This window comes from Suricata suricatta, chromosome 8, assembly GCF_006229205.1.
Source record: "Suricata suricatta isolate VVHF042 chromosome 8, meerkat_22Aug2017_6uvM2_HiC, whole genome shotgun sequence".
Classification (NCBI taxonomy): Eukaryota; Metazoa; Chordata; class Mammalia; order Carnivora; family Herpestidae; genus Suricata; species Suricata suricatta.
In genome coordinates, this window is record NC_043707.1 from 34,320,488 (window position 1) to 34,338,401 (window position 17,914).

Sequence of the window (17,914 nt, forward strand, 5' to 3'; positions counted from 1 at the left end):
TTGGCCAGGACCAACTCCTAGGCATGTGGATCCCCTCGCTACAAGGGAGTCTGGGAATGTGGGGTTTAGACATGGAGATGAGCACTGTCAGCAGGAAGAGGTTATGCACTGGCTACTGGATTGTCCCTACCTGGGTCTCCCTGCCCCACGCTAAGTATTCATACCCCAAGTGTGTGCATGACTCAGGTTTAGGCCCACTTGCTCTTCGTTAACCAGTTTTGTATATATAAAACACGTTATTCAGGAAGACCTTGCACTTGCTCTGGCTGTTTTAGGCCTATAACAAACAGAATAGGCAGTTTCTAAATGCTGGCACCAGGCACTGTGCCAGTGGACTTTATATTCTTATCTGATAATCCTCAAAACATGATGAAGGAAGCTGAGCTTTCCTAAGTCTCCGAGCAGTTGAGGAATTTACCCAGGGTCCTACAACTAATAAACTGAACGTAGTTCTCGACTCCAAAACATGGGCTCTTTCCACTCTTCAGGTGTCACCAGAAGGGCTGAGCGCTCCCCTGTGGGAAGACGTCCTTAGCGGCCACAGTGCTTTTCTCTCCTCATCATCTTCCCTGCTGTCTCCTCTATGTGTTCTCTTCTCAGTGAGGAAAAAATGACAGCAGCCCGCATCAGAAAATGCCACAAGTGTGGGACCGGCCTCATCAAATCCGAAGGCTGCAACCGCATGTCTTGCCGCTGTGGCGCCCAAATGTGCTACCTCTGTCGAGCATCCATCAGCGGATATGACCATTTCTGCCAGCACCCTCGCTCACCGGGAGCCCCGTGCCAGGAGTGCTCGAGATGCTCACTCTGGACGGACCCCACCGTAAGTGAATGCATGGCTCCCTGTTGCTTCGTAGGGGAAATGTTGGTAAGGTTACATGACGAAAAATATATGTGTGTTATATATGCACAACACACTGGGACTTCTGACCAGATAACGAAATTAGATAGACCAATGACCACAGGGAAAAAATGAGAACTTAATTAAAAAGCTACTCCTCAGGAAAGCAGCATGCCCAGTTTCTAGGCAGATTCTTGTAGTCCTTTAGGGAATAAAATGTTCCTATGCCATCTGAAACAAATCCCAGAGCAGAGAAAAGTAAAGATAGTTTTACATATTTTTAGTATAAAGCATAATGCTGATACCAAAACCTGACAGAGATAACCCTGAAAAATATATATACATTCGTCTAACTTATTAGTACAGGTTTGAAATTCTCCAAATAAAGGGGTGCCTGGGTGGCTCAGTTTGTTGAGCATCTACCTCTTAATCTGGGCTCAGGTCATGATCCCAGGGTCATGGGATCGAGCCCCACATCAGACTCCATGCTGAGTATGGAGCCTGCTTGAGATTCTCTTTCTCTCTCCCTCTTTCCCTCCCCGCCACATCTCTCTCCTGCTCGTGCTCACTCACTCTCTAGATAAAAATAAATTCTCAGAGCACCTGAGTGGCTCAGTTGAGCAGCCGACTCCGGCTCGGGTCATGATCTCGTGGTTCGTGAGTTCGGGCCCCACGTCGGGCTCTGTGCTGACAGCTCAGAGCCTGAAACCTGCTCTGGTTTCCGTGTCTCCCTCTCTCAGCCCCTCCCCTCCTCACACTCTGTCTCTCAAAATTAAAGAATTGTTTTAAAAAAAGAAAGAAAGAAACCAACTTGACAATAAACTATAAAAGAAAAAATTTTTTTAATAAATAAATTCTTCAAGTAAAATAACAGCAAGTAGAAACTATAACCAAGTGAGATTGTTCTAGAGATGCAAAAGATGGTTTAATATTGAGAGCTTTATTAATATACTTCACTGTATGATATATTTAGATGATAAAAACATGTAATAAAACCAATATCTATCTCAAGGTTTAAAGAACCGTATACAAGGATGATGCTTTTTAATCCTGTATTTCAGAGGTCCTTAGCATGTTTTTAATAGTGAAATACATGGAAGCACTACCAAAGTCAGATATAAGACTGTCCCCACTAGTTTGGTTTGGAACTGCTTGTCAATTCCGTCAACTAAGAGAGTAGAAATGGAAGACATAACTGCCGTTGTTGATTGGACACCCACTGTGTTTCGGGCACAGTTCTAAGCACTTTTAAATGTAACAAAGAAAGTTAAATCTCCCATTTTAAGCCTGAGAAAAGACAAAATAATCAACTGGAAAGCGATTAGGGGCTGTTGCCATATAAAGAAAGACATGAAGGGAATTGAACATTTGGAAAAATATGCTTTATTCTCAAGTAAGCTTTCCTTAAAAACTGTATCCCTTCTTCTCAAAGTGATTTCCAAGTTCGAAGCTGTCAGCCAGTGAGAGGCTGATCTGTAAGGACAGCCCCATGTGGGCCACTAGTAGCTCTGCCACAGAGATTGACAGCGCCATGGAGACCTGTGACCGGGGAGCGGACAGGCGCTGCCAGCCGCGGCCTAAGGGACAGCACCACTTCCATCCAAAATCTAGACGCTCGCGGTGATTCCCATTTCAATTCAGCAGGACTTCTTTTTTCCTTGAAAACTTGTCTCTAATTTTTAAAAAGACTCCTTTTTCTAAGCTGCACTAATCAAAACCATGTAGACTCATGACTAGACCAAAGGACTAAATAGAGACCAGAAACATGTTAAATGAGAATTTAATATGACAAAAATATCGTTTCCTTCTTTTTTTAAGTTCCTATTTAAAGTAATCTCTGAGGCACCTGGGTGGCTCAGTCGGTTGAGCACCCGACTTCAACTCAGGTCATGATTTCACAGTTTGTGGGTTCAAGCCCAGCATCAAACTCTGTGCTGACCGCTCAGAGCCTGGAAACTGCTTCAAATTCTGGGTCTCCTTCTCTCTCTGCCCCTCCCCTGCTCATTCATTCATTCTCTCTCAAAAATAAGCATTAAAAAATAAATAATCTCTACCCCCAATGTAGGGCTCGAACTTACAACCTCAAGATCAAAAGTCACATGTTCTACCAAGTGAGCCAATCAGGCGCCCCTGAAAATATCATTTCAGGTCATTTGGAGAAATAATAGATTCACCTGTTCTTTTATTCTTAAGTACTTACTCCAGGTTGCCAGGACTAGTCTGAACAGAAAAGCCCCATCATCATGGAGTTCACAGTCTGAAACAGGTCCTTCATGTAGTTGTGGCTGCACAGGAGTGATGAGCGATGTCACAGAGAAGGCTGGCGTGGGGTAGGGAGGTCGGGCCACCTGTAGGTGCAGTGACCTGGGCAGTCTCCCCAAGGCAGCATTGTCAGAGAGGCCTGCCTGAGGAGGAAGAAATCAAATGAACTCAGCCTGTTTGGGGACCAGAAAGAGGGCTGGTTAGCTTGCAGGCAGTGGGCTGGGGGACGAAAGTGAGAGAGGCGGGCAAGCCAGGGTCTCACCAGCTGCAGTGGGAGCTACTGCAGGGCGTACATAGGGGGCGTGGCTCAGCCCGATTTAAGTGTTCAAGATCACACTGACTACCATGTGGCGAGAGAAACCTTCAGGAGCTCTTTGGGGCACTGGGCTAACTATTTCGAGATACTTCAAGAAAATAAGAGAAAATGACTTTTATCATTCCCTGAGGAGGGAAGACCCTTCTTCGTGGTACCTCACGGCCAGACTAAAATTACTTAAAGCCTCTTTGGCAAAAGACACCATAAACAAAGATAAAGGTAAATGAAAACCTGTGGAAAATTGTAACAAACATATGACATAGATAAATAGTAATATGACCCAATAAGAAACCAATAAACATCCCCCTGTGAATAAGGATCATCGTGGCTGTGACTTGCAGGAAGCCCAGATAGCAGTGGATCAGACAAGACGGAGTCCTAGTTTCCTGTCACGTGCTAAGTGCAGCAGTGAACGGCCCGTGAGTGGGGTGCGTGCATCACTAGCGTGCCCGGCTATAAGGTGTTACTGGGGCGCCTGGCTGGCTCAGTCGCTGGACCATGCAACTCGATCTCAGGGTCGTGAGTTCAACCACATTGGGGTAGAGTTTACTTTAAAAAAAACTTTTTTAAATGATCCTATATATGTACATTTTTTTAATTTAAATCCAAGTTAGTTAACATACAGTGCATTAATAAGATGCTATATATCTGTATTTTAAAACCTGGTAGAAAAAAACATGGGAAGATTTACACATAGGACACCCAACAGCATGTAATCTCGGATCATAGACCCAAGTTACCACAGGGCACTAGTCACATAAATGATTGGTGAACGTAAAGTGGGGCCAGGTCTGGGGCAGTGGGTGTGGTGGGGACTGTGGCAAACAGAGGATATAGGCTTCCATCTAAGGCTGCCCCTCAGCCCCCACAGATTGGTGCCAAGTGAGATTTTACTCCTAGTTATTTCACCGTGGCTTCTCCAGAGAAGCTAGAAGTCTGTATTTTAATATGATCTCTCTGGATTTTTAAAGATTAGTTATTAATCCAACCATCTTTAAAACACAGTTCAAGCCAGCACTTTAGAAGGCAAAGGAAAGGCCTTGTTAGCCCCCAGACTTCACCCCTGGTGCAGAACCTCTCCAGTATGCCTGACGAGAGGGCGTCAGGGTAATGGGCCAGCCGCTGTAAGAGCCGTGGCACCGCATCCTCCTGCCCCACCGTTAATGCTCAGAGCTCCCAGCTCCAAAAAGCAGGGAGTCCTTTATGGAAACTGGGTGTGTGCATGTCAGAAACAACCCCTCTGGGCAGAAAGTTGGGCCAAGGGACCCAGGAATTACTCTTGCTCCACAGCTCTGTGACCCACTGAGACCCTTAGCAAGCCTTCTCCCCACCTCCCCCGCCACCCACACCACCCCCACATCCTAATTGCCCAAGGAGAGGGCAGACTTTGTGAGTAGACAGGTCATCCTTCTGGTGTTGGTTTCATTGAGTGGAGGGAGGTGCAGCCCCCAGTGACAAGTGCTCACCCTGGTGATGCTTGGGGCCTTTAGGGACAAGCCTTCCCGGGACCTGGCATCTCTGCCAGCATGCTTCCTCAGTGCCAGGTAGCTTAGCACACTGGGGGAACTACGTGAGGAAAGAGGATTTTTTTTAGGTTTATCTCTTTATTTTGAGAGAGAGAGAGAGAGAGAGAGAGAGAGAGAATCCCAAGCAGGCTCCACGCTGTCAGCACAGAGCCCAGCACAGGGCTCAATCCCATGAACTGTGAGATCACGACCTGAGCCAAAATCAAAAACCAGATGCTTAACCGACTGAGCCACCGAGGCGCCCCAGGAAGTAGGATTCTTTCTCTTCGGCTGCATCTCCTATGAAGTGCTCCCCCCTCTGCAGCATCTCTCCAGAAACAGAGCCAAGTAGAGTCACGTGTGAGAGGGTGTTCAGCTGGCTGGCCTGTCCTCAGCCTGCACGGTTTTCCCTTTCTCCTCCTGCTTGTTCTCGTTCCTTCTCCTGCCACCTCCTGTTTGGTTCTGCGCCTGGAATTGGTTAAAGGTTTCTTGTGTTCTTTTACCTTGTTTGGGTGCCACAGCATGCGACTGCCCCCTTGTTTCTTGTTGAACTGTCATCATCCACCCTGAGAAAGTCTCTGTATTTGCCCAGAATAAAGTTCAAAAGGAAGGTCAGGCAAATACAAATCCCTCCGATCTCCTCAGGCAGCTACAGTCAGAGATTTGGTTCCATGTGTCCCATTCCCATCAAATCTGGGATCAGCCCCGTTTCCTTGATTCTCACCAGGAGACTGATTGGATTCCAAGCCAGCATCTGTTAGGGCTTCTGAGAACACAAAGCCATTCAGAAGTTCAGGGAAACAAAGCATGCCCTGTCATCCAAGCCTTTTCTCCAGCTTAATTAACCAGCGAGGCTGGGAAGAATCTCTACGTCCCTCCGTGGTTTTATCCCTTAATGACCACAGATTGCTTGGGAACCTGAATGAACTCCATATGAGAGCTGAAACAGGGAATGCAACTTGACTTCTGTTATCAAGAAGAAGCCAACAGCACTGAACTACGAGTCTTAAAAAACAAGATGTCTTTTTAGGAAGGAAGAAGAGAGAAGTGAACCACGGTTTTCTAATTGGGGGCAGGATGCAAAGGCACTTGGCAACACGTCAGTGAGCAGACGTTATTTTGCAGTAGGGGAAGGGACCTGGGATCCGAACACGCTGGCCCTTTCCTGTCCGTGTGCAGCCGAATGAGCGGTGGGGGTTAACAAGGCCTGTCTCCTCCTCAGGAGCTGTGTTCCCACGGGCGCTCACCTGGCAGTCCGGACTCGTAAAGTGGGGTGAAATTCTTAACGGTTTTCTTCTTCATAAATGCAAAACAGTCAGTGTTTATCTTGGATTCTGGTTAACAGAAACTGCACAGAATTGCTTTTTACAACCTCTTTGATTTTTTTTTTTTAACATAAAAGTAAAGATTGTTCGAGACAAAGAAAACTCTGGGGCTTTTAAAACTAGTTTACAATTTGATACCAATACCACCCTGCCATTTGGTCTGGAGACTTACTTTTCCCAGCCTGCATTGAATTGAACCTGACGTTGACCTGTGTTGATATATTTAATTCTCTAAGGCAAATGTGTCCTCCCATTTTTATAAAAATTATGGTCAGTGAACAGTAGCACTCGACTCCATCTGGGTTGTTTTTCTCTTGGTGTCTTAAAGCCACCCACCTGCCTTCTCCCGTCTGGGAGTCTAGCTTCACCCCAACTAGACCAGTGCACACCCCCTGCCGTGTCTGGTGTATAGACAACACTGCACAACCTTTCTTTTTTTTTTTAAGTAGGCTCCATGCCCAATGTGGGGCTTGCACTCACGACCCTGAGATCAAGAGCCACATGCTCTACTAACCTAGCTAGGTGCCCCAATGCCACATGGCTCTGAGGCCCTTGTTTCATGGCCAGGGAAAGGAGGGGGTGTGGCAGGAATGGAGGGAGAAGAGCATTTGAGAGGACTCAGGAGAGGCAGACGGCCTGTGGGAAAAACAGACCACAGTTGTTGCCTTAACTTACTTAAGCAGGCTCCATGCCCAGTGTGGGGCTTGCAGTCACAACCCTGGGATGGGAGTCACGCACGCTCTACCAACTGAGCCAGCCAGCCCCCCATGCTTTCTTAACTTTTTCAGTGTGCCTTGTATGAGAGAGAAGGATGGACGTGTGCACCCCCTCGTTGCCCCTCAGTCCAGCTTCCACAGTTCACCTCAGCATGTTATTCCCAGCCACCTTTTAAATACTGTCTTTTCTGTGACAACATGGAGACAGGACCACCCCCCACCCAGTCTGCAGGCGAGGAGAACGAGATCAGGGTCACTTGGTAAAAGGGTGCAAGCCCAGGTCTTGCACCAGATGTCACCCCCTTTTACTCCAGGAGTCTCCCCACCCTGGAGCAAGAGGTCACAAATTTGGGGGGCTCACCAGTAGGTGCCCATCAGGATCTCTGAGTCCAGTGAACCAGGTGGGGCTCCACAGAGGTGTAGAACCATTGCTGGACCCCTTCCCCATTGAGTGAGTTGCCGATTAGAAGGGGGGCCAGGCATCCCCAGACCTTGAAAGTGCCCCTGATCAAGTTTAGATTCACTGGAGGACTTCATTGCCGAGGGTGCCAGCCTGGCTCAGTCCAGTAAACAGTTGATATGTGTCGTCTTCAGCAAAAGCCAGCAGGCCCCAGGCTGAGCACTTGACCCTGACAAGAGTCAAAACACGGTTCCATCCCATGCTGCCTCTAGGCCCTTGTGGGGGCTGTAGGTAAAAAGGCGTTTGGGTGCTGGGCCTCCGTGACCCGCGATGGCGGCCGGAGCCAGCCGAGAGCCTGGCCGTGTCTGCTCCTCCCCAGCGCGCCGTCCGGCCCCCCGCCCCGCCAGTCCAGACCCCAGCTGCACAGCATGTGCCGCTCTGGGCTGCGCCTCCCCCGCTCCCCCCCCCCAATTTCCTGTTGCAGGGGGACAGCTGGGGCTGGGGCTTAGGGGCTGGTGGTGCTCGGCGATCTGCAGCCGATCTGGGAATAATTTGAAACTAAATCTTCAGCCCTTTGGAAGCTTTTTATGAAATCATTGCAAGTTTATGAACAACAGCTGCGGCCACACATGACCTGGCTCCCAGCCCCAGCCCCACCCCCAAAGTCGCAGGAGGGAAGCAGCAGTTGACTTGCGATTCCCAGTCACCTTTTTTAAGGGGAGGAAAAGTTAAATGAAGAAAAGTCACCCATCCTCCCCGTGGCCACAGGAGGTTGGACAGCAGGCAGGCGGGCGGCCAGCCATGCTGATCAGAAATGCGGAAGAAAACGGCCTCAGAAGGACTTTTCAAAGCTTTGGCAAGAGCAGCCTGAGGCCAAGCGCTCACACGTCTATCTTGGGGACCTCCAGCCTGCGCTGGCGATTCTCGGCAGTGTGTGATTGACGGAAACGGCCCCTTTTTCTGTGGCCTCCTGTCCAGACCCTACTGCTTAGGGAGAGCTGCGCAGCTTTGTTGTTGAGGTGCAGTTTAGGGAGTCGGGGTTTGGGCCGTTTTTTCTTTCTTAATTAAAACCTCTCTAGTGAATTCCGCCTCACTTCCTGCCAGTGACTGTCAGGCCCCTGCCGTCGGCCCCATGCCCTCGCCGTGCTCCCCGCTGCCTCCATGTGAGGCAGGCGTGTTCGAGGGCCGCTGAGTCAGGCCAGCACTTGGTGTCCTGCTGAGCTCAAAGGAATCCAGGGAAAGGAAGTAAAACCATCCTCCTGTTAAGATGCAGCCCACTCGTTTGTTTCTTTAAAGTATTCTTCCAGATCTGCCTGGCGGTGAGACTCCATGCCTTGTTCTGCTTTGTTCCTTGAGCCTTGGCACTGCATTTAGGGTGCGCGGGCCCCCTGGGGACGCTGTGCCTGTTCCCTCTGCAGTCCTCACCGTGTCTGGTTGTGCCCCGGGGGTTCCCCTCCCAGACTGGTCGTGGGCAGCCAGAGAACTCCTTCAGATGGTTCCCCTCCACCCAAGCCTGGTGTTCCGTCATACTCGACCTTTTGAGACCCACCCATCCTGGGACATCTTGACCACAGACTGGTGTCGACTCCCTCCTGTTTCAGCCTAGCCTTGCTCATATGCACATTCTGTGGATCTCTGTGAAAATTTTGACCCAGATTAGGAGGGGCCAGAAAGCAGAGAATGGAATCCAAGCCTACTGGATCCATCCTAAAGCCCGTGCCAGAGACCAGATGGAGGAGCGCTGGGGGGACATCCTTGGTGGCCATTCACTAGGGGTTTCCAGTGCAGTAACTGTAGACCGCCATCTGTTCCACCCGCAGTTCCGGATGGGCCCTCGCGGGCAGGGTGCAAAGGGGAGCTCAGGTCTCAAAGGGGCCTATGGAAGGGCCCCGGCAGCCTCCTCCTGAGGTCTGCAGCCTCTGGCACCTGCAGAGCCCAGAACTGCCCAGGCGCCCCTGGCAGCCGTCAGCCCACAAGGAGCAGTCAGGCTCTGCCCTGCTCCCAATTTCACATCTCAAAACCCCTGTGGTCTTCAGCATGTAACTGCTTCCTCAGGGGTAGGGCATCTGGCAGCCCTGTGTGGCCGGGAGAGATGCTTAGCGGGCGGCCACGAGCTAGAGCAGGTACACACGGACGTGGGACCTGATCGTGCAGAGCACGGCTTTCCAGAAGAGAGCCTTAGGGCTTTTCTGAGTGAGGTGTGGATACAAACACAACCAATGTGAAGTGGGCCAAAATGATCCCAGAAGTTCTCTCTAGAGAGAAAGTACTGGTGACTCTTGTGTTTTTTGTTTTTTCCCCAGAATTGCCTTAACGCTGGGGGTTTTTTTGTGGCAGAAAGAGGAAATTCCATGGGACGCCGTGATATGCAAGTAACTTAGTAGCCTCGCGAGAGAAGCGCGTCAGGGAAGTTTGGAAGCACGCATTCCCACTCTTGAAATGAGCTGAGAGCAGCACACCAGGCAGGCACAGGGGCCCCAACTCCCCTGAGCCAGTGAGTCCGCTTGGGCCTGGCCTGCACCTTGGGTCTCTGGCTCAGGAGGTGACGTTTGTGGGCTTCCACGCTCCTGCCTCCCAGTCTGGATGAGGGATCTGCTGGCTTTGTCCCAAAGGCCGAGTGCTGGGGAACCCCGTCAGAGACTATTAAGTGAGGCTTTTTTTTTTTTTTTGAAGCTTATTGACTTATCTGGAGACAGCACGAGGAGGGGAGGGGCAGAGAAAATCCCAAGCGGGCTCCACACTGTCAGCACAGAGCCTGATGCAGGGCTCGAACTCACAAACCAAACCATGAGATCATGACCTGTGCTGAAACCAAGAGTTAGTTGGACACTTAACCAGCTGAGCCATGCAGCGTAGTGCCCCTCAGATGAATGATTTTTAAGGGATGGTATGTACACTTTTGGCTGAGCTGATCAAAAAAATAATGAATTCCCTAAAAATTCCCAGGGAAGAGCCACCTTGTCTGCTGTATTGGCTGTTCATCTGGTTGAATGGAGGGGTTTTGTTTTGCCCTGTTCTCTTGTATTTAGTGGAAAAAGGATATTTGGGAGTTCTGTCCACCCACAGGGAAGGAGCCTTCTTGTATTTCAAGGAGGGTAAGATGTACTCTTTCCAGAACAAAGCAGGACCTAAAAGTATTGCCTGTGACTGTGTTGGAGCAGGGCGGGCAGAGTTCCGGGAGCCCTGAACTCACACCGCCCCAGAAGCTGCGGTTCAGAAACCCATGGTGTCAGAGGTTAAGAGCTCCAGCCTTGGGGCTGAAAGGCCTGGGTTTGGACCTCACTGCGTCTCGGTTTCTCCGTCTGTGGGAGGTGCTGGCAGCAGCACCTGGCACGTCATGAAGCCCTCGGTAAATGCACACTTCCTTTCTTGCTGACACCGCGCTTGGCACTCTGTAAGAAGAGAACATTTGCTTCTCACAGTAAACTTGCTGTGAATGGGCTCCAGGTCAGGTTGTGGAGGGTGATGGAGTCCCCGAGCCCCGCTCTGTGCAGCCCCAGAGCTGGAGACCTTCCTCACACCAGGTGCCCATCTGTTAGGAAGCCAGTGCTGCTGGAAGACAAAATTCACCACGATGGCTGCACAGCACGCCTGGATTTCCTGTTGGTGACGCAGCCCCTTCCGGGGGTGCTGGAGGCCAGTTCCTTCTGTGACCCAGCCCCGCACCCGGCCTTCTCATCTGCCTTCCTCCTATTGTCCCCCACTTCCAGCAGCCTGGGCGTGTCCTGGTTCACCGTGAATGGTGACACTTGGTGCCTACAGTGTCTCCCAAGGGAACTCCCTCCAGAAAGGTCTCAGGAGCCCATCTGTCACTCAGCCCAAACCCAAGGGAAACAATCTTCATTTTCTATCTCAAAATCGACCCTAAAGCTTGACTCATTCACTCTTTTTTTTTACATTATTTTTTAAATTATGGTAAAATACATGTAAAGTAAGATTTGCCATTTTTTAGTATACTTTCACTCTTCAGCTTTTTTTTTTTTTTAATGTTTATTTTTGAGAGACAGTATGAGTGGGGGAGGAGCAGAGGGAGGAGACAGAATCCGAAGCAGGATCCAGGTTCCATGCTGTCAGCACAGAGCCTGATGTGGGGCTCAGACTCAAAAACCATGAGATCATGACCTGAACCGAAGTTGGACGCTTAACTGACTGAGCCACGCAGGTGCCCCCCAAAACAATGTGATTTTAAAAATACATTTATGGAGGGGCGCCTAGGTGCATCAGTTAAGTGTCTAACTCTTGATTTCTGTTCATGGGATCCAGCCTCACATGAGGCTCTGGCTGACAGCATGGAGCCTGCTTGAGATTCTCTCTCTTCCTCTTTCTCTGCTCCTACCCCCGGCTTGCTGTCTCCCAAAATAAACAAACTTTTTTTTAAGTTTGTAAAATACATTTATTGAAACATATTTTAGTTCTTAGTTTCTAAACACAGTGTCCTGTTGGAGGAAATTGAAATCTGAATCATCTGACCCCTGTTCTAGGTGCAACTGACAATTTGCTCAGTGGCCCTAATAAATACAGTCAGGGGGCCGTCACTTGCACCACAAAGACGCCACGGAGAGAAGTGCTAGGGGCATCTCCCAGTCTCTACCCCTTTCTCTTGAGACTTCTCGTCTCTCTAAAAATCTTTATTTCTGCCATTTTTCATGACCTTCCTGCCTTTAGTGGTGAGAGCTTTGTGCCAAGTCCTTTACGCACAGGGCGCTCACTCAGTCCTTAGACCCGCCCACTCTCCAGATGAGGTGTGGCAACTCTGCTGTCCAAGAACCTGCCCCAGTACCTTCGTGGCCGGTACAGCAGAGCCACTGCCCTCCCGTTTGAAGTTTCTGGATCACTTTCGTTCTGTTTTCTTTTTTCATTTTTTCTTTTTTTGTCTTAGACGAAAAATCTTTTTTTCCTGGGCCTTCCACTGGCACCAAAATGAAGAGATGTGTCAGCTCCTAATTAGTAGATAATTGGTAGAATTTATCTTGACAGTCACTCAGAGACCTTCAAACTATGCCCACCGAGCACTATTGTCAGCGTTCCTCGTGCGGGTTGGCTCAGGGGTTACTTTGTAGAGTACTGAGCTCCCTGCTCGGGAGTGTTCACAAAGAGCCCAGGTGGCCCCGGCTTGGGGGTTTTACGGAGACTGTGTGTGTGTTACCGGGGAGATGGACATGATGCCGTGGGGGTTCCTCCTGGTTGGACGTTCTCTGATGTGCACAGGTACTTGGCAGCTTCTGACACATGTGATGGGAACTTAACCTTGGTTCTCTCTCCTCTTCCTCTTGCTTTGCTCAGAACACCTGGCAGGGTGAGGCCAACAAAGATTTGGTTGTATGTTAAAAATTCCCAAATGTCAGGGTTGGAAAGAATCTCAGGCACATTGAGTTCAGTCCGCCATTCACCATCTGAGCATGGGAGAGTGGGAGTGAATTTAATAAGGCCTCCCGCCGTTGCCCACAGCCTCCAATGACTTTGTCCTAAAATGTTTTCTCTACGAAGGGAATGTGTTACATAGCTCTGTAGTCATTCCAGCAGTATGACTTAGTCTCGTTGTTGATCAGAAGTTTTAGCGTGAAGAGCAGTGTCTCACACTAGTGTCCGATACACACCGACTGAGTGATCTTCCCAACTCTCGAATCTTCAATGTTCCTAAGTGTGGTAAAGTCAAGTCCTGTCCTGGCTGTGATATGAACGTGCTAAGTAAACAAGCCGACTCCGCAGCTCCAAGTGCTCTTTCCAGTTCACGTGCTCTTTTCTATGGTCGTCCATTCACATCTCCACAGTCCCCCAGTGCCAGCCCAGCCATGCAGGGGAGGCAGGGAGGGGTGCCCAGTGCCTGGTCTAGAAAGCACTTCCTGAGGGCTGCGACTTCTCCGCTTTCGCACCGCCATACTGGGCACCAGTGCCCTCCTCACAGTTCTTCCCAGCTTGTACCCGACTCCCGGACAAGCAGCCAGGAGACCCAGGATCCAAGTTCATTCAGTTCAAACTGTGCGTTGATGACGTGCCACGCTGTTCGTCATGCTTGAAAACTGCTGTGCCCGACCTCCTGTGCGCGAGCCCCAGCCCCCGTCCCACCCGCGGTGGGCAGCCCTCGGGCTCTGCACAGAGGGCTGCTGTGCTCGGAGTCTGTAGACTCTGGATCTGAAACTCCTGGGGCCCGGCCCACTCACGCTCACCCCCTTCCCGAACCCTCGGGTTATCCCGTCCGCCCACCCTGAGCTGCAGAAAGCCCTCCCTCTGCTTACCTTGTAGCTGAACAGAGCAGGCTCCCGGCCCCACTCCAGGCCTTTCAGGCGGGCTTCCCCGAAGCGGCAGCACCCATGGATGGGGGTCTGGGCATGAGTGGTGCTACTGGCAGTGAACTGCCCCCACCACCGTCCCCAGATCCCAGTGGGGTCTCTGTGCTGCATGGAGCTGGTGGGAAGCAAGCTCACCTGCTTGTTGCTTTTCTTCTAGGAAGACGACGAGAAGCTAATTGAGGAGATCCAGAAGGAGGCTGAAGAAGAGCAGAAGAGAAAGACTGGAGGCAAGCCTCCCCAGCACGGGCCCTGGCCCCCTGCAGTCCATGTGCACAGGGGAGGGGGGCCCTCGTGGCTGGCCCTCAGGGGGCTGTGGACACGCTCTGCCCAGGCCCCTAGCTTCCCATGGGGGAACGCCAGGGGAGCGTCAGAGAGTTTCCGCATCCCCTCGATGGTCGGGAGATCCCAAAAGTGGGTTTATACTTAGGAGGCAGATAGAAAGAACCCAAACCAGACTAAAAAGACCTAGGTAGGCCCACATGGGCCTCCTCTCTGAGGTCACAAAGCAAGGAAAAGAGTTTCTGGGTGGGGCCGGCCGGGGCCAGCCAGGCCGTGGCTCCGAGGGAGAGGCCCTCACAGAAGTGTCCCCTGCTCTGAGCTGACTCGATCCTCTACCTTCCAGAAGGATCAGTGCATCAGCACTCGCTCAAACAGCAGGGGCGGGGGGCAGTGCACGTACCCGTGAATCAGCCTCACCGTGGCCTGGCCGCCATCCCCAGTGCCCACGGGTAAGAAGAATACTGGGAGTCAGACGTTCCCAGCCCTGCTTTTTCATGGTCTCCTCTACTAAATCCCATCTCCTGTTCAGAGAACACCTTCAAACGCATCGGGCCCCCCATGGAGAAGCCTCCTGAGAAAGTCCAGCGGATCGAAGCCCTGCGGAGGCCCGTCCCGCAGAACCTGCACCCGCCCCAGATCCCCTACGCCTTCGTGCAGCCACAGTTCCCCCTGCCGCCTGTCCGGCCCGTGTTCAACAACTTCCCCCTCAACATGGGCCCCGTCCCGGCGCCCTACGTGCCCCCCCTGCCCAACGTGCGTGTCAACTACGACTTTGCGCCCGTCCACGTGCCCCTGGAGCACAACCTGCCCATGCACTTCGGCCCCCAGCCTCGGCGCCGCTTCTGACCACCCATGGCCTTGTCTCCTCCAGGGAGCCCGCCACACTCCTGAGGCCACACCTTTCAAAGAGGCACGATGGACTGGGCTCCCAGAAAGACGGGCTCGGTTTTTTTCCTGCTCCTTCCTGGGAAGGGCCACTGCCCTTGGGAGAGTGGTCAGCACGCCAGTGCCCTTGGGCACCCATAACAGGTTCAGTCTGGCACTTGCTGGGCCGAAGAGAAGGGGGCAGTAAACCTCCCCGGGGTGTTCCACCGCCCTAGCAGCCAGTGCAGGGACCCTTCCTCCTGGGCAGCCCATCTCTGCAGTTGGTCCTGTCTCTGCAGGGACACCCCATCCCCAGCTGACTACAGAAGTCTCTCAACCACCGAGGCCTTTCTGACCACGGTGCAGCCTGAAGTGCCATAAAGCTGACACCACAGCTCCTGCAGTCTGGAAAGAGGCCTCTTCCGCCCCACTGCCCCGATCCCGCAGCCCGCCCGGAGAGAGGTGCTCCCTGCTGCTCCACACCGCCTGGTCCCGTCAGCGGTGCAGAGCCACGTCCCCAGGCCTGGGAGCACCCCTCAGGGTGGGGAGGCTGCGGGCTTTGTCCCCCAAATCCAGAAGCCCAAGCCACCACCGCCATGACTGTTCGGCGGTCTCTCTCCTTGTCTTTGGCCCGCTCAGTTGAGACCAGAGAGCTGTCTCGTGCTGTCTGTTCTGTTTTGTAGTTTAAAATATTTGCCATTTACTCACTTTGAACTTACTGGATTTTCTGTGGCCTACTAGAGTTTCTCTCGCTCAGTCTCTGGGAAGTCCGGTCTGTTACCCACGCCAGGCGGCCAGTGAGGGCGGGACGCTCCTGACACGCAGACAGAACATCTTCATGAAGCAGCTCTGACAAGCTTGGTAGCTTTCCCAGGCGGCCCAGCTGTTGGGGAGCGTCCTTCGCCACCAGTCTGGCAGCGAGCACCATCTCCCCTGAGGTCTTGTGGTGGCAGTGGGTTTCTGCAGGGGGACAGGTGACTCAGGCTGCACCGGCACCCATCCGCAGGGGGCCCTGCCTGCTCACCGCTGGGCCCTTCCCACCCAAGAGAGACCCCTGTGGGGGGCAGCTCCGCCTGGCTCCCCAAGGCTGGTCTCTGTCGCTCGCTCTCTATCTCTGATGGATCCAGGGCCCCCAGCCTGTATGCACAGACCTTAGAAAGCAGGGTGAGCCTAATGGCTGGCCCCAGGGCCATGCATCATGCACAGCCATCCACTGCCATCGGTGTCTCCTGTTTTTCAGGGGTTAAAATGGAGAGAAGTCTAAGTTGCCCATCCTTCCTCCAGGTGAGAGCTGTGCAGAGCATCGTGGGTGCAGGGTGGGGTGCACGAGCAGGGGTCTGCACCGCCAAGGGCCCCTCGTGCCGGGCTGCCTGCACCTTGCTGGCACCCTGAATGACAGTGCCTTGGGGGAGAGCGCCCCACCGAGGGTGATGGGTGACAGGATTGAAGTCCCTTAAAAACATATTCCCTGTGCTTCCCCAAGGGAGGGTCTCAGAGCAGTGAGCTTCCTGCAGACATCCCACCACATGGGGAGGGTGGCCCCAAGACACCAGAACATTCTAGGCCCCCTGAGCCCATTCATCCAAGGAGGGAACAAACCAGCCCCCTCTGCCCTGTAGCCCAAGGAAAGGGGTTCTGGGCAGCTAAAAGGACAGGCCTCGGTGGGTGGCCCGCACCTGCCCCTGCGCTTCACGAGTCCACCGGAACCGGGCTTGCGAGATTGTGGCCCAGAGAGAGAGACCAGATCAACTGGTTACTCCCAAGGCCAAACAGGACTTTCCTTAGAGATGAAGTCTTACTGTTTGTCACCATGTGCACCTGTTAGGAAGCCATTCCTGCCTTTCTGAGCAGAGGGCACATGGTTTCTAAGGTCCTTCCTCGAGCTGGACTATGGAGTGGCTCCCTGTCTGCAGGGGCCCAATTGCCATTTGGGGGAAGGTCGTTGCCAGGAGTTCTGACACAAGCGTGAGTCCCCACCTGGCTGCGAAGTGCCCCTCTGGGTGCCTGTGTCCCAGAGGACCCCAGGCTTCCTGAGAAGCATCTGCGCTGGTGACGGCTTGGGGGAAGGTGGGCCCTCCTGACAGGCTAGCAGGTGACGGCAAGGTGTGATGACAGAGGACCCCTGGAGACCAGCCGGCCTCGGGGACAAGCAGGAGTCCCAGAGGCAGCCTGGTACCTTCCCCTCTCTGGGCCACAGCGTTTGCTCCCCCAAATGAGAGACTACCCGGCGACAGTCCCGTTCTACTTGCCTTAAACTGGAGAGAGGAATCTAGTATTTGCACTTAGCAAAAGATTTTAAAACTTAAAAAAAAGAAAGTGCATGACCTGTCACTTTGTATAAAAATAGCAAAAATTATTAGTTTATTAAATTTTTTTCTTTACCTTCCAGTAGTAAAAACACATAAAAAGAATTCTGTTTAAACTACTGTGTGTAAAAAGCTTGTACCATATGTAACTTGGACTTTTTGTAAATAAACGTTTGTGCATTATGCCCCCTCTGATTTTGTTCTTCACGTGGCTCCCGTGGGGAGGCTGCAACACCCCCGCGAGATCACAAGCGCTGCGCGGGCAGCTGGGTCTGGCCCGGCCTGGAGCGCTCCCCCCTCGCTCCGAGGAGGCTGACCTCGAGCTGCCGCTGTGGATCCCCAGGGCGTGAGCCCAGAGCAGCGCGCCTGAGGAACGGGCCCCATGGAGAGGATCCCAACCCCCACCCCCGCCCCCAGAGGCAGTGGGTGACGCTTCGTGCCAACGCTGCTTGAACAGCCACCACTCCGGAGGCCCAGTTGGGCACAAAGAGGATGGTTGGTTGGTTTCTTGGCCCAGAATCCCCTTCCAGAAAATGTGCTCAGCCCCTCTTCCAGGCCTGGACCGCAAGCCGCACCCTGGCCTGGAGAGCAGCCTGCAGAAGTGAGATCAGGCGAAGGTTGGGTGAGGCGGGAGGACACGGCATCCTGGGAACGACATCAGGGCCAGGAAGGTGCTTGATGGGGCCCACGTGCCAGGCCAACAGACCTCCGCACCCGTGGGCTCAAACCATGCTTAGCGTTTTAATCAAACTCGGGCTATGGGACGCCTGGGTGGCTCAGTCAGTTCAGTGTCCAACTCCGTTTCGGCTC

General features: G+C 52.4%; 1 protein-coding gene across 5 annotated transcripts in view; it reads left to right on the forward strand.

The window, feature by feature from the left end:
• RNF216 (ring finger protein 216) overlaps positions 1-17,288 on the forward strand; it is a 139,824-nt gene extending 122,536 nt beyond the window's left edge. For 4 of the 5 annotated variants that reach the window (XM_029948041.1, XM_029948039.1, XM_029948043.1 and 1 more), the window contains 3 exons: positions 601-823; positions 13,813-13,882; positions 14,464-17,288. In XM_029948041.1, the coding sequence (XP_029803901.1) occupies positions 601-823; positions 13,813-13,882; positions 14,464-14,780 (610 nt within the window). In that variant the 3' untranslated portion in view covers positions 14,781-17,288. Of the gene's footprint in view, positions 1-600; positions 824-13,812; positions 13,883-14,463 lie in introns of those variants that run through there. The other variant, XM_029948044.1, reaches the window with a different exon arrangement.
• The last annotated feature ends 626 nt before the right edge of the window (positions 17,289-17,914 follow it).